Source organism: Solanum tuberosum, unplaced genomic scaffold, assembly GCF_000226075.1.
Source record: "Solanum tuberosum cultivar DM 1-3 516 R44 unplaced genomic scaffold, SolTub_3.0 scf00251, whole genome shotgun sequence".
NCBI lineage: Eukaryota > Viridiplantae > Streptophyta > Magnoliopsida > Solanales > Solanaceae > Solanum > Solanum tuberosum.
The window spans coordinates 931,093-947,572 of NW_006239173.1; the positions used below are offsets into that span (position 1 = coordinate 931,093).

General features: G+C 31.0%; 2 protein-coding genes across 2 annotated transcripts in view; one reads left to right on the forward strand and one right to left on the reverse strand.

Annotated features, from left to right (window-relative positions):
- The first annotated feature begins 973 nt into the window (after positions 1 to 973).
- On the forward strand, positions 974 to 2,002 carry LOC107062632 (F-box protein CPR30-like). The gene has a single exon (XM_015313508.1). The coding sequence runs from the start codon at positions 974 to 976 to the stop codon at positions 2,000 to 2,002; it is 1,029 nt and encodes a 342-aa protein (XP_015168994.1).
- Positions 2,003 to 2,246: 244 nt separating this feature from the next.
- Positions 2,247 to 16,480, reverse strand: part of LOC107062633 (F-box protein At3g08750-like) — a 21,915-nt gene continuing 7,681 nt past the window's right edge. Inside the window, exons 2-3 of the mRNA XM_015313509.1 lie at positions 3,870 to 3,985; positions 2,247 to 2,415 (exon numbers count right to left, since the gene is read on the reverse strand). Of these exons, the coding sequence (XP_015168995.1) occupies positions 2,247 to 2,415; positions 3,870 to 3,985 (285 nt within the window). The remainder of the gene's footprint in view (positions 2,416 to 3,869; positions 3,986 to 16,480) is intronic.

Sequence of the window (16,480 nt, forward strand, 5' to 3'; positions counted from 1 at the left end):
TCTTTTATTTTGCAATCAAACAAGCCCACGGCCCAATACTCATCCTCATTTTCTTTTTAATTGTTATATACTGGTCTTTTCTAAATTTTATACTATAACAAAAAAATAGATTTTGAATTACGAATAACAAAAAAAAATTAAATTTTATACTATAACAAAATAGTAAGTTTGAATTAAGTTTTTCTTGTTGGAAAAGCTTGAATTTTTTTGTCAAATCACCATAACTATATAATTTCCCCCTCTTTTTTTTTTTTTTAACAATATTTTGTTTAATTTTAGAAGTGTTCCAATAAAGTTTTATTTGTATTGATTTGATTTATATCCCAATGGGTTAATGCTCATTTACCCCTTGTTTCTCTTTTTGACTTTTTTTTTAAAATTATTAATCTAGAAATGTTATAATTGGTCATTTATGAATATATTTGTCTAGTTGTGAAAAGAGAATAAAAAGGGGAAAATATTAACTTATTTAAGAATATTTTGACCAGTTCTCCTTCAATGAAACTAGTAAATATGATATGTATTATTTTTTCCTAAATTTTTTGATTAATTTTCCAAAATTGATTTGTAACATAAAAATTTTAATTAAAATTTCCCAAAAAGTAACATGTGCAGATCCTGATTTTGCGTATAAATCTTCTCCCAATTGTATAAACAACCTTTGCTTCATTCCTCTTCCAATTACCGTCGTATCTCCACCGTTCAACCACCACCAAACTGCCGTAAGCTCCATCACCGGTGGAGCCAAATTAACTGCAAAATTCTTTTCGATCACTCAGGAAATTCTTCATCAAACAACTTGAGGCTTCCTATCAAAGGTGTGTTTAGATCGGTTTGATTTTGGAATAATATCTCATTTCTTTTGGGGGATTTTTTCTTGTGTGGTACTACAATGGCTACGCGTAGGGCTTTTCTGAAGAATCATTAAGAGAGATTCTATTGAGTTTGCCTGTAAATCGTTGTTAAGATTCAAATGTGTATGCAAAATTGGGGCAATCTTATCAATAACCCTAGCTTCACTATAGACCACTTGAATTTAAGTAAGAAGAAGAAGCCTCCACAACACTTGATTTATGATTATGGTGCAACCGGTGATGCCCCTACCGTCACTTTGGTTTCCGATAAGGGTATAGATGAACAAAATTTTCAAAGGCTTGGAGATAATATTAACAACTTGTTAGGTTCTATTGATGGCGTGTTTTTCATAGAAAGACAAATTGGTAATGACATTTTGTGTGCATTATGGAATCCAGCTAACAGAGAGGTGAGACGCCTCCCTGCCGCCGCAATTAGCTTTGAATCTTTTGCTTTTGATCGCCATTTAGTGTTCGGATTAGATCCTATGACTAAGGATTATAAAGTGGTTTACTATACGCATAGGGAAGAATATGCAGCGATCTACTCATGTTCTAGGGATTCATGGAAAATATTCAAACATAACCTAGACGTACATCAAAATGGTAGTACGTGTCAACGAAACATTTATAACAATGTTGATTATCTGAATGGATATTATTATTGGTTGATAAATGAGAATAATAAATGTAGAATTCTTTCATTTGACTTTGGGAATGAGGTGTTTGTAGAGATGGAAGGGCCACCACGTGGTCACGAGGATTATAATTGGTTGGCAAATCTGATGTTGCTTGGTGACTCCGTTGGCATCTTGAACTATGTCGACGGGTTTGTTAGAGATGTATGGGTAATGATACAACCAGGCGTTTGGAACAAACTTCTGACCATTCATCTCACTACGCCTACTAAGTCATTTTATGATAACTCTCTTATTTTGGAAACTAAAAGTTCCCGGCTGGTCTCATATAATGTTAGGACAAACAAGACAAGACTTTTTGAATTTCGTCATCCGGGCCTGAAGTCAAATCCAATGGGTGGTGGTTGTGGAGTTTACTATTATAAAGAGAGCTTAGTAACAATTAAACGACAAGGGAATAGTGAGCTCCATCTCAGTCGTTGTTTGACAAAATTATCGACCAGATATTAAATTTCAATAAGAGCTTTAAGCATATTGGATAACATTTACTACATGTTATTTATTTATGGTTCATTCTAGCTTTAATTATGTGCAATATGAGATTACCGTGTGTAATAGTAGTGTTTTTATACTCTTAAGTTGTTGGTGATTGTGAGCATTTTAATTTTTATTAAATGGCTCATCCTAAGTGTATTTTAATTAATGTTGCATCTGTTATTGACATTGTTAGACATAAAATTACCTTTTATTTTCCTTATAACTCTTGCATTGTTAATGGGATTCCATTGTTTTGGCTTGTTGGACTGTGAATGTGTGTTGTTGCGCGTATGCCCATATAAGACTGAGAATGCGTGTTGTTGCGCGTATGCCCATATAGTTTAGGAGATTTCGGGTTCCCCTCCTTTGCTGCTCTGTCCATGAATCTGAAAACATAAAACAAAGTCAAGATATTAAATGAGATGGTTGCGTAATACAATACTTGTTAACCGTCTTAGTTAATTCACTCAATAGTCAAGATATTAGTAACATGAGTATAATGTTCTTTGTAGATTTTCTAGAAAGAGAAAAATATTTTGTATCCCACTTCATACTAAGTGGAAAATTCTAGTAGTAGCCCCAAAATATAAAGAGAAAAATATTTATAAATTTTTTATTAGACCCTTATAATATGCATATATTTTGTCTACATTGTGGAGGTAGCTAGAAGTTGCTCATTAATTTACTCCTTATTTCTCTTTGTCTATATATTTTTTTTAATTAATTTAGAAAAGTTATTATTCGCTATTTATGAATATATTTGTCATGACAATGAAAAGACAAGAAAAATGAAAATTCTACCTACTTTAATATTAACTTGTTATAGTTATACCATTCATTTAGAATAACTTGTCTAATCGACACTTTGCTTCTTTATTAGTTTTCATCTAAAAAAAGAAAGAGTATAAAGATTTGGAGATTCAAATAATTAATTTATTACATTGTGGCGATTAATGTTTGTTACTAGGTTATTGTCTTTAATATAGATTACTTTGTCATTAATTAATTAATCCGATTTTAAATATTTATTTTTTAAGATTCACTTACATAAGGTATATATTTTTCCATTATTATCCGCATCTAATAGAAATGTATCTTGGATACACACAACTGATACACACGAGTTAAATTAGGTGTAATTTATTCCAGACACTTTGTATTCAAGTATCATCATCATCGAGCAGTAAGAAGGGAGAGAGAGAGAGAGAGAGAGAGAGAGAGAACGAGGGAGACAAGCAACAAGAGAGAGATTATATAATTATACGTCATATAATGTTAGGACAAACAAGACGAGGCTTCACGAATTTCGTCATCCGTGCCTAAAGTTATATCCAGAGGGTGGTGGTTGTGGGGTTTAGTATGATAAAGAGAGCGTAGTAACAATTAAACGACAAGGGAATAATGAGATCCATCTCAGTCGTTATTTTGACAAAAGTGATGTCGAGATATTAAATTTCAATAAGAACTTTAAGCATATTCAATAACATTTACATGTCATTTATTTATGGTTCATTCTTGCTTGTAACCGATTTCATTAGGTGCAATATGAGATTATTGTATGTAATTTTGTTTTTATACTCTAAGTTGTTGGTGATTGTAAGAATTTTAATATTATTAACTTTTATTAAAGTGGCTCATCCTAAGCGTCTTTTAATGAATGTTGCATTGTGCTGCATTTGTTATTGACATTGTTAGATATAAAATGGCCTTTTTTTCCTTATAACTCTTGCATTGTTAATGTGATGCAAGACAGCCGTCGAGGCAGCTAGGATTCCAAAGGAATATATTAGGTGTATGTCCATTGTTTTGGCTTGTTGGACGGAGAATGTCGATATTGAACCCATTCTTATTATCGATTTTAGTTCTTCTACGCGATGGACCAAGTTTAGCTTCCATAGATTGAGAGATTTCAGGTTGTCCTCCTCTGTTACTATTGCTAATACTCTGTCCAAGAATCTGAAAATATAAAAAAAAATGATAAACTTTTAGATGAGATAGTCGCATAATACAATAGTCATGATTAACCATCTTAGCTAATTCACTCAACAATCATGATATTAGTATAATGGTTCCTTGAAGATTTTTGTTTTTTGTCTTTTTTGTCAGGTCTACATCATAATGAAGCATGTTAAGTCTAACATTAGGAGTTAGGACCTATGAATCTTCCAAAAATATACATCAAATACGTATCTGTCAACAATTTTGAAGACATAGATTTGGACAACTTCAGAGTCATCTAAATTTGACTAGTCCTTTACATTAGCTTACTACTTACCAACTTGGATTGAGAAATTTGATAGTACACTTGCAAAAGATACAACTTGTGTTTCTGATTTTTAATGGCCTCACTTGCAACATTATTGACAAGCCAAGAAATTAATAAAAACCAAGTTAAAAGGGAAATGTGTACAAATTAACTTGTTACACCATTTAGTTAATCAAATTCTAAAAACAACAATGGTGCTACATGACTCCAATGGTAAATTGGGGACCTAAATGATGAAATGAAATAATATATAGATGAATAAATTCCTTATATATTACTAAGAGTGAGTTTAAGGGATTTATGATTGAAAGAGAGGTGGTAGCTTACTCAATAGTTTTTGCTATTTCTGAAGGAAGTATCAAAAGTATGGCAAAGACGACATATAAGGTATATGATTGATACTATTTTCTATTTTTGCTATTTTTCTCGTTTATCAAAATACTCTAGAATAGACAAACTTATCATTCAATTATTTTATTTTCCTTATAGCTCTTGCATTGTTAATGTGATGCAAGACAGTAGTCGAGGCAGTTGGAATTTCGAAGGAATTTTATTAGGTGTCTGTCCATTGTTTTGGCTTGTTGGACTGAGAATGTGTGTTGTTGCGCGTATGCTGTGATCATGGATGCCCATATTTGACCCATTTTTATTATCGATTTTAGTTCTTCTACACGATGGACCGTGTGTAGCCTCCATAGTTTGGGAGATTTCAGATTGTCCTCCTTTGTTACTCTTGCTGCTCTGTCTAAGAATCTGAATACATAAAACAAAAAATCATTAATTTTTTAGATGAGATTGTCCCATAATACAATAGTTATTAACCATCTTAGCTAATTCACTCAACGGTCACGATATTAGTTACATGAGTCTATGTCACGACCCAGATCATCGTGATTGACACTCACACTAACCCTCCGGTGGGAGAATTACTACTACAACCTAAACCAAGCAATTAAATAAAAAACTAAAGCATTTAAGTTACGGAAGCAAGTTAAATAGCTAAAAACTGAAGTTTCCATAAACTTTCAATAGATCTAACAACTAAACAATGCGGAAACTACGCCTAGAACCTGAAAGTCAATGTACCAAAACATCTAACAATGAACCATAAGTCTAAACAATAAGAATTACAACCCCAAACTAATGAACTAATTAACTAACTAGAAAAGTCTAAGTCCGAAATGGTGGACAATGACGAAAGAGAACTCATGGCATCCCGGAAGAACTGGCTCACCCTTGAATTCGAACGATCACTGATCTTCTAAGTGAGGTCTGTCAATAGCCGCCGGAAGATGCCTTGTACTCAACAAAAATAAGAACAAATGCAATATTAGTACACAACCACCGTGTACTGGTAGGATCACGTGGCTATCCAACTAAGTGCAACATACATAAGTTATCACAACAATAGAATCACATGCATATAACGAACATATACAATGTTACCAACACTTACGAACAAGGTGTAGTTTAACATTTCTCAAGATACACAATTATATATCAAATCATTGGTCCTCTCATGGAACCCAAACCCAAGCAGTTAGCATACCGAAACGTGGTATCCGATCCAATGTTTATGCCGAAACGTGGCAACCGATCCCATAAATATGTCGGAACGTGGCAACCAATCCAAGTTAGTTATACCGGAATGTGGCAACCGACTCATTCAACATACCACAATCACAAACACAAGCACATTCTCATAATCATACAATCGAGTCATGATTCAATGGCATTCGACAATCATATATCCTCATTTACAACAAGTGTGATCAATAATGCAACATCCACATACATACATGTATCATAATGAAGCAAGACAAACATACATCACACAATCATAGAATCACAACCATCACCTACCTCGAAACAAGCTTGAAACCCACCCTAAGAAACTTGATCCTTCCCTTTCCGGATTCGTTTCGCTTGTTCTTGGTCTACAAACAATCATAATAACACGGGAATCAATAAACAATGACTAATAACCCGCATTACTAACAATTCTATGAATCCTAAATCAAACCCATGATCCCAATTCTCCCAATTAGGGTTGTTTCCATCATAAATTCCATATCAACCCCCCCCCCCATCGATAATTGCCCATTAGATTACGTTCTACGGATCGAAAAACAGATTTGAGGAGTAAAAATCTTACCTTTAGCCTTAAAAATTGTGGAAAACTATCAAGAATCGCCTGGGGTTCATCTCGTTACGCTCAAAGTTGAAAAGTGCAGAATAAAGACGTTTTGGGGTTTATTTACGACTTAAGTTGCGTCTGGCCTGCCACAGTGGCCCTCACCCCGCTACAACAGCCTCGTCAGAGTGACCAAAATCACCGCCAAAGCGGTTTGCACGAAACAGTGAGCTATTTTAATAATTCCAAGACCCTCATTTCACAACACACCTTATTAACCAATGACGCTCAGAAAATACTGTTCATGCTAAGATCGATTCCGGGAGTTCTACTCACCCGAATTCAATTCTGTAAAGTTGTACGGATTCCTTAATGACTTATCTAACTACTCATGTAATCGAAATCATAAATAAGTCACCCGATTGCTACCAGATTTCCCTACACCTTAATGACTCCGATTTCGTCTAAATCTGGATTAGGTTGGAAAATTCTAAGTTACTACGAAAAAGTTTTCTGACCCAAAAATTTTCTCCATTGGCTTTTCTATAACGTCGGAACCCCGGTCGTTACAGTATAATGGTTCTTTGAAGATTTACGTTGCCTTTCTTGATCAGGTCTACATCATAATAAAAACTAAATTTAAAAAAAAAAAACTGGGGTGGTACGACAACTTTTGGCAGTATCTATAAACTTGTATTTCTGGTTTTTAATGGCTTCGCTTGCCATATTATTGACAAGCCAGGAAATTAATAAAAACTAAATTAAAAGGGAAATGTGTAAAAATTCAACTAAATTAAATTGTTACACCATTCTCGTAGAATAAGTTGCCTGATACTCTTTGACAGGTTTTTATTTTTATATTTATCGGCAGTTTGCTTCAAAATTAGTGGAGTGCTCTATGAAATTATTCCGATTCGAATCTCCTAATTAGTTGCAAATCAATTTCGTGGGACACTCAAATGATAACTTTTAGGATTGAATCTTTAATAACTCAAATGGTTTGAATTTCTTCTTACCTAATCGATGTAAATACTTTACTGAGTTTACTGTTTTACAAATAATTAAAGTTATTTCTCAAATTCATGTATTTAGTGTTTTTGCATAATTCATTTTCTTTAGCAATAAAAGCACAATCAAACATTAGATTTGTTTGATCGTGCTTTTACTGCTAAAGAGAAGAAAAAAAAAAGAAAACTCTAGCTATTTTTAATATTAACTTGTTATAGTTATACCATTCATTTAGAATAAATTATCTAATCCAATTCGATTTGACAATTCATTAATTTTACCTTTATCGACGCTTTGCTTCTTTATTATTTTTTATCTAAAAAGAGAAAAGAAGAAGGATAAAATTTGGAGATCAACTAATTAATTCATTATATTGTGGCCGTTAATGTTTGTTACTCGGTTACTGTCTTTAATATAGATTGCTTTTCCATTGATTAATTAATCCAGTTTTAATTATTTATTTTTTAAGGTTCACTAACAGAAGGTATATATTTTTGCATTATTATTTCGGATCTATTGAAAATGTGTCTCGAATACACACAACAGATATACACGAGTTAAATTAGGTGTAGTTTATCAAGAAACTTTGTATTCAAGCGTGTTTCATATGTATATGATTGATATCAAAATATAGACCGATAAATTCATGTATTTGGTCTCAATATATGCATTGATACATTTATCAATTGCTTGTAAGTATCATCATGATCGAGCAGTAAGAAGGGAGAACGGTGGAGACAAAGAACGATAAAAAGAGATTATATAATTATTTTAAAGTATAATGGACTTTAGTAGAAATATTTTTCTAATTAGGTGAACTATTACAAAATATTTTGTCTACATCGTGGAGGTAGCTAGAAGTTGCTCATCAATTTACTCCTCATTTCTCTTTGTCTATATATTTTTTCAATTAATTCAGAAAAGTTATAGTTGGCTATTTATGAATATATTTGTCATTACAATGAAAAAAGAAGAAAAAAGAAAATTCTAGCTACTTTTAATATTAAATTGTCATAGTAATACCATTCATTTAGAATAAATTATCTAATCCAATTCGATTTGACAATTCATTAATATTACCTTTAAAGCCACTTTGTTTCTTTATTATTTTTCATCAACTAATTGATTCATTATATTGTGGCCATTAATGTTTGTTACTTGGTTATTGTCTTTAATATATATTACTTTTCCATTAATTGTTAATTAATCCAATTTTAATTTTTTTTTTTTTTAAGGTTCACTAACAGAAGGTATATATTTTCCCCTTATTATTCCAGATCTATTGAAAATGTGTCTTGGATACACACAATAGATACACATGAGTTAAATTAGGCGTAGTTTATCCAAAAACTTTGTATCCAAGCGTGTTTCATATGTATCTTATTGATATCAAAATATAGACCAATAAATTCATGTATTTGGTCTCAATATATGCATTGATACATTTATTAATTGCTTCTAAGTATCATCATGATCGAGCAGTAAGAAGGGAGAACGGGGGAAACAAAGAACGATAAAAAGAGATTATATAATTATTTTAAAGTATAATTTACTTTTAGTAGAAATATTTTTCTAATTAGGTGAACTTTTCCAAAATATTAAGCACTCATGATTCTAGTATAATTGCTTTCATTTAAGGAATTTATCGGGTCGAATCATGGCAAACCCAATATTGAAGATAAGTAAGTTTGAATTAAGTGTCCCAATGAAGTTTTTATTTTATTTGTATTGATTGATGTCCCAATTAATGGGTTATTGCCCATTTACTCCTCATTTCTCTTTCTCATCATGTCTATATATATATTTTAATTAATTTAGAAAAACTATAATTATGAATATATTTGTCATGTATGTTGTGAAAAGAGAAGAAAAAAAGAAGGAAAAGTGTAGCATATATATCATGAACTTGTTGCTACACCATTTCATTTAGAATAAATTGTTTGTTTGACAGATCATTATTTTTAGCTTTAATTAAAGGGTATTAATATAATATATACAAACTTTACTTATAACAGCCCATAAAATCTATTATTATACCAACTTTAATAATATTGTATCGAGTATGATTACGTTGTTTTTATTCGATATGCGTACACTAATGTGTTATGTCACATGATCACAAATTCCGTGAGAATTCATAGTCCAAGTGCAGCTCGTATGGATCATTATCTCAATCGGCAAATTATAGGTTGAGAAACTTCACTCCAGCGTTAAGCGAACTATTTTTTGTATATAAATTGGAAATAGTTGTTGTTGTACGTAGCAGCTAGCGCTTCGTAGCGATTGTATAAATATGTTGTCATTTTCCTGCACAATGAAAATAGAAAGAATCAGTGTACTGATGATGACAATTATTTAATAAAAGAAGGCCAATACGTTCTTTAGGTTCCTGTCATTTAACCATTGTATAGTATATAATAGTATTAGAAATCTTATATAGAAAAATAAAATTGATAAACCTACAATGTCACTAATGTTGGTGACTATGTGAGAACTTGTCACTTGTGGGATATCCCCATTAAGGTCTTTTTATAAAATTTAATAAAATCTCCAAGAACTTTGCGTATCTTATTTTTCCATTGAGTAAGACAATTTGGTAATTCTAAATTTTTTAAATAATTAAAAGCTATTAGATCATATGGTTCATAGCCAATAAATCAATCAAAAGGAAGGCCTGCCAGAAAGTTGTGATCTTTTTAAAATGTGAATTATTCATTAGACAGGGACTTTAGGTTTAATTTTAACGTTATGAATATTAGGTAAGTTAGATATACGTTATTCGTATTAAAATTTGATTAAATTTAAATTCGCATCGAAAAATTTACATTGAAGATAAAACACTCTATGATAAAAATAACTTTATGTCCAGAGACTTCAAATCAAGATATTTAATTAATAATAAAAGAGTATTTACTATTCAATTATAGTACTTTTTGATATTCTTTTTCTATGAAATTTGTGCAAACGTTATTGAATTTTCAGAATTTCCCCTAATATTTTACATTCCCTCTGCTCTGTGTGGAACATATTAAACCTTTTAAGGTTATAATTTTTAAATATGTTTTATGCTATGACTTTCATGTACGAATCTTGACAATGTTGGAGTAATAAAGTAAAATAAAAGAAAAAGAAAAAAAAAACAAAACGATTAAGACTTTGATTAATTAATCCTCAATATTCTTAATTCCAACAAAATTAAAGATTGACGTCTTTGTCTGAGCAATTATTAAGGTAGGTAAAGATTCAAAATTAATACAATTATCACTACATAAAAAATATCATTAGCGGCAATTAAGAATTAATTGTCACGCTCCGAGCCTACACCCTGGACGTGGCCGGCACTCGAAGACCATTGTTGGCCTCAAGCGAACCCTTGGCCTGGCTTACTGACTCAGCGGAAGACTATATGCAATAAGAAAAGAATTCAAATGCTAAACAACTTAACTGCCTCAAACTGAACTCATAATGTTTTGAAAATAAACATTTAACTTAGCCAAAATGGCAACTCACATCTGAACATATGAAATGAAAAGTAAGGACAACTGAATTAACTAACTAATTGTCTGACTGTCTGACTATTTATGAAGCCTCTAAACAGCTGAGATGGATGTCGGGACAGGCCCGTGACATCCTAACGAACTAATACTAAAACTGAAAGCAATGTAAAAGATCTTAATTTTAGTAAGTACTTTATTAAATTAGTTTAGTTTAAATTATGAGTATAATTTCGATTTATTTAGTTTATAATTAAATTGACTATTTTATTTCGTTAAGATTAAGAAGCTATAACAAGTTAATATTAAAAGTAGCTAAAGTTTACTTTTTTCTTCTCTTTTCATTGTCATGACAAAAAATAGTATAACTATAACAACTTTTCTGAATTAATTAAATTATTGAGTAAACTATCACCTTTGATCTCTTTCAATCATAAATCCTTTAAACTCACTCTTAATAATACACTCTTGGAGAATTGTTACATATACTGCGAGTCATCTACACTCTGTAGACCGTGAGAACTCTACTGTTGTTGACGTGTGTTGTCATTTCATATTTGACTATTATTTTACTATTACTCAAACTTTGAGCTATTTCATATATCATAGACATTTTATCTTTGTCCTTCTGGTGTAATCTGTATATTCCATGCCTCTAATGAGGCAACCACATCTTCACGTATTACACTTTACAACTGTATTAGGCAATGCCTTCTAGATATATGATAGTATTTTGTAGAGAATAGACAACCTTAGACCCATTTCGAGGAAGTGAAGTCCATAAAACAGAACACTTTAAGATGTCATGACAATGAAAAAAGAAAGAAAAAAAGAGAACTCTAGCTACTTTTAATATTGACTTGGTATAGTTATACCATTAATTTAGAATAAATTATCTAATCAAATTCGATTTGACAATTCATTAATTTTACCTTTATCGACACATTGCTTCTTTAATATTTTTCATCTAAAAAAAGAAAAGAAAAATAAGGGTAAAAATTTAGAAATTCAACTAATTAACTCATTACATTGTGGCGATTAATATTCTTTACTCGGCTATTGTCTTTAATATAGATTACTCATTTACTCACAACCAAATATGTATATGCACATCTCTCTCTCTCTCTATATATATATGAAATCAACAAAAATGCATTTAGTTGATAGTTTGGTTAAATCGATCAGAAATATCTTTTTTTTCTAAATAAAAATCAATAGTTTTTTCTTTTAAAATACTTTAACAAACTAATATTTTTTTAATTAAAAAAAATTATTTATACTCCTTCCAATAGGACAATAGTGTCATGTGAAGTAAGCTAATGTATAGGACTAGTCAAATTTAGATGACTCTGAAGTTGTCCAAACAAAATTACACGCAATAATCTCATATTGCACCTAATTAAATCGGTACAAGCTAGAATGAACCATAAATAAATAACATGTAAATGTTATTGAATATGCTTAAAGTTCTTATTGAAATTTAATATTTGGACACCATTTTTGTCAATAACGATTGAGATGGAGCTCACTATTCCCTTGTCGTTTAATTGTTACTAAGCTCTCTTTATAATAGTAAACCCCACAACCCTTACACTTTAGAACTAGGCAAAGCCAATGTGACTAATTCTTCTATGATTCTTTGGTATTATAAACAAATAGTATTAACTTTCATATTAACAATGTTAAGCATGCATTGTTTGATTGTGTTAAATAAAAATGAATTATGCACAAACACTAAAGTATTTACATAAAAATTAGGTAAAAAGAAATCCAAACCATTTGAGTTATAAATGATCAATCAAACAAGTTATCATTTGTCTGAAAAATGTACAAAGAACCATTATACTCATGTTACTAATATCTTGACTATTGAGTGAACTAACTAAGACGGTTAACAAGTATTGTATTACGCAACAACACACATTCTCAGTCCAACAAGCCAAAACAATGGAATCACAGCTGCCTCAGCGACTGTTTTCACATTAACAATGCAAGAGTAGTTATAAGGAAAATAAAAGGTAATTTTATGTCTAACAATGTCAATAACAGATGCAACATTAATTAAAATACACTTCACTTTCATAAAAATTAATGATATAAAAATGCCCACAATCACCAACAACTTAGAGTATACAAACAAAATTACACACAATAATCTCATATGTAAATGTTATTGAATATGCTTAAAGTTCTTATTGAAATTTAATATTTGGACACCATTTTTGTCAATAACGATTGAGATGGAGCTCACTATTCCCTTGTCGTTTAATTGTTACTAAGCTCTCTTTATAATAGTAAACCCCACAACCCTTACACTTTAGAATTAGTCAAAGACAATGTGACTAATTCTTCTATGATTCTTTGGTATTATAAACAAATAGTATTAACTTTCATATTAACAATGTTAAGCATGCATTGTTTGATTGTGTTAAATAAAAATGAATTATGCACAAACACTAAAGTATTTACATAAAAATTAGGTAAAAAGAATCCAAACCCATTTGAGTTATAAATGATCAATCAAATAAGTTATAATTTGTCTGAAAAATGTACAAAGAACCATTATACTCGTGTTACTAATATCTTGACTATTGAATGATAACTAAGACGGTTAACAAGTATTGTATTACACAACAACACACATTCTCAGTCCAACAAGCCAAAACAATGGAATCACAGCTGCCTCAGTGACTGTTTTCACATTAACAATGCAAGAGTAGTTATAAGGAAAATAAAAGGTAATTTTATGTCTAACAATGTCAATAACAGATGCAACATTAATTAAAATACACTTCACTTTCATAAAAATTAATGATATTAAAATGCTCACAATCACCAACAACTTAAAGTATAAAACACACGATAATCTCATATTGCACCTAATTAAAGCTAGCTAGAATGAACCATAAATAAATAACATGTAGTAAATGTTATCCAATATGCTTAAAGCTCTTATTGAAATTTAATATTTGTTCACCATTTTTGTCAAACAACGACTAAGATGGAGCTCACTATTCCCTTTTCGTTTAATTGTTACTAAGCTCTCAGATTTGCTGACCAACTATAATCCTCGTTACCACGTGGTGGCCCTTCCAATCTTACAAACACCTCATTCCCAAAAGTCAAAATGAAAGAAATTCTACATTTACCATTCATCTCCTTTAACAACCAATAATAAGATCCATTCAGATAATCAGCAGTGTTATAAAAGCTTTCTTTACACATCATAGTATTTTCATGTACGTCTGTGTTATGTTCAAATATTTTCCATGAATCCTTAGAACACGAGTAGATCGTTGCATATTCTTCAATTTGATTATAGTAGACCAACTATAATCTTCGTTACCACGTGGTGGCCCTTCCATCTTTACAAACACCTCATTCCCAAAGTCAAATGAAAGAATTCTACATTTTACCATTCTTCTCCTTTTAACAACCAATAATAAGATCCATTCAGATAATCAGCAGTGTTATAAAAGCTTTCTTTACACATCATAGTATTTTCATGTACGTCTGTGTTATGTTCAAATATTTTCCATGAATCCTTAGAACACGAGTAGATCGTTGCATATTCTTCAATTTGATTATAGTAAAGCACTTTATAATCCTTAGTCATAGGCTCTAATCCGAACACTAAAATGACGACCAACTGCAAAAGATTCAAAGCTAATTGCGGCGGCAGGGAGGTGTCTCACCTCTCTGTTAGCTGGATTCCATAATGCACACAAAATGTCATTACCAATTTGTCTTTCTATGAAAAACACGCCATCAATAGAACCTAACAAGTTGGTAATATTATCTCCAAGCCTTTGGAAATTTTGTTCATCTTATACCCTTATCGGAAACCAAAGTGACGGTAGGGGCATCACCGGTTGCACCATAATCATAAATCAAGTGTTGTGGAGGCTTCTTCTTCTTACTTAAATTCAAGTGGTCTATAGTAAAGCTAGGGTTATTGATAAGACTGCCCCAATTTTTGCATACACATTTAAATCTTAGGAACGATTTCACAGGCAAATTCAATAGAATCTCTCTTGATGATTCTTCAGAAAAGCCCTACTCGTAGCCATTGTAGTACCACACAAGAAAAAATCCCCCAAAAGAAATGAGATATCAATCCAAAATCAAACAGATCTAAACACACCTTTGATAGGAAGCCTCGAGTTGTTTGATGAAGAATTCTCTGAGTGATCGAAAAGAATTTTGCAGTTAATTTGGCTCCACCGGTGATGGAGCTTACGGCAGTTTGGTGGTCGTTGAACGGTGGAGATACGACGGTAATTGGAAGAGGAATGAAGCAAAGGTTGTTTATACAATTGGGAGAAGATTTATACGCAAAATCAGAGTCTGCACATGTTACTTTTTGGGATATTTAATTAAATTTTTTATGTTACAAATCAATTTTGGAAAATTAATCAATTTTTTTAGGAAAAAATAATACATATTATATTTACTAGTTTCATTTAAGGAGAAATGGTCAAAATATTCTTAAATAAGTTAATATTTTCCCTTTTATTCTCTTTTCACAACTGGACAAATATATTCATTAAATGACCAATTATAACTTTCTAGATTATAAAAAAAAATATAGGCAAAAAGAGAAACAAGGGGCAAATGAGTATTAACCCATTGGGATATAAATCAAATCAATACAAACAAAAACTTTATTGAAACACTTCTAAAATTAAGCAAAATATTGTAAAACAAAAGAGAGGAAATTATATAGTTATGGTGATTTGGCAAAATTTTTAAATCTTTTCCAACAAAAAAAACTTAATTCGAACTTACTTATCTGATTCGTAATTCAAGATCTATTTTTTTTGTTATAGCATAAAATTTATAAAATACCAGTATATAACAATTAAAAAAGAAAATGAGGATGAGTATTGGGCCGTGGTCTTCTTTAATTACAAAATAAAACAGAATTTTGGTTGGGGTTGACATGATTGGGCCGTGGTCTTCTTTAAGGAAAAACTACCTAGTTAGACCTACTTTAGTACCATATATACTTAATTTACCTTTAGTTTAAAAAAATTACGCACAATACCACTTTTATTATTTATACCATATAGTTTAAAATATTTAATTAGATACACAAATCTCTTATATATGATATTAAATAATTATCTTAAAATTTAAACTCATTAATTAATGGTAAATTATCAATTCAAAAAGTTTTTCTCTCACCTCGATCTGTTGCTCCCTCCCCAAATCCCATTACCTTCCGTATCTCTCACCCCCAGCCCACCCCCCACGATCTTCAAACACTTTCACCATCTCCCTTTCTTTCTTAATCCTCTCAATTCCATGTCCCTAATTCAAAACTAAATCTTGATAATCACAAGTATACAAAGATGTAAATTACTTTTTTTTCATTATTCTAATGTATCTTGGTTTTACATCTTATTTATGTATCTGAAATAGAGTTCATATTTCTCTAAAGTTCTATTGTATAAACTTTTACAAATTAGGCTACGAGATACATGCTCGAGATACATATAGCATTATTAATGGAGAGAAGCATCATCCACCTTTGTAACGAAATGAAA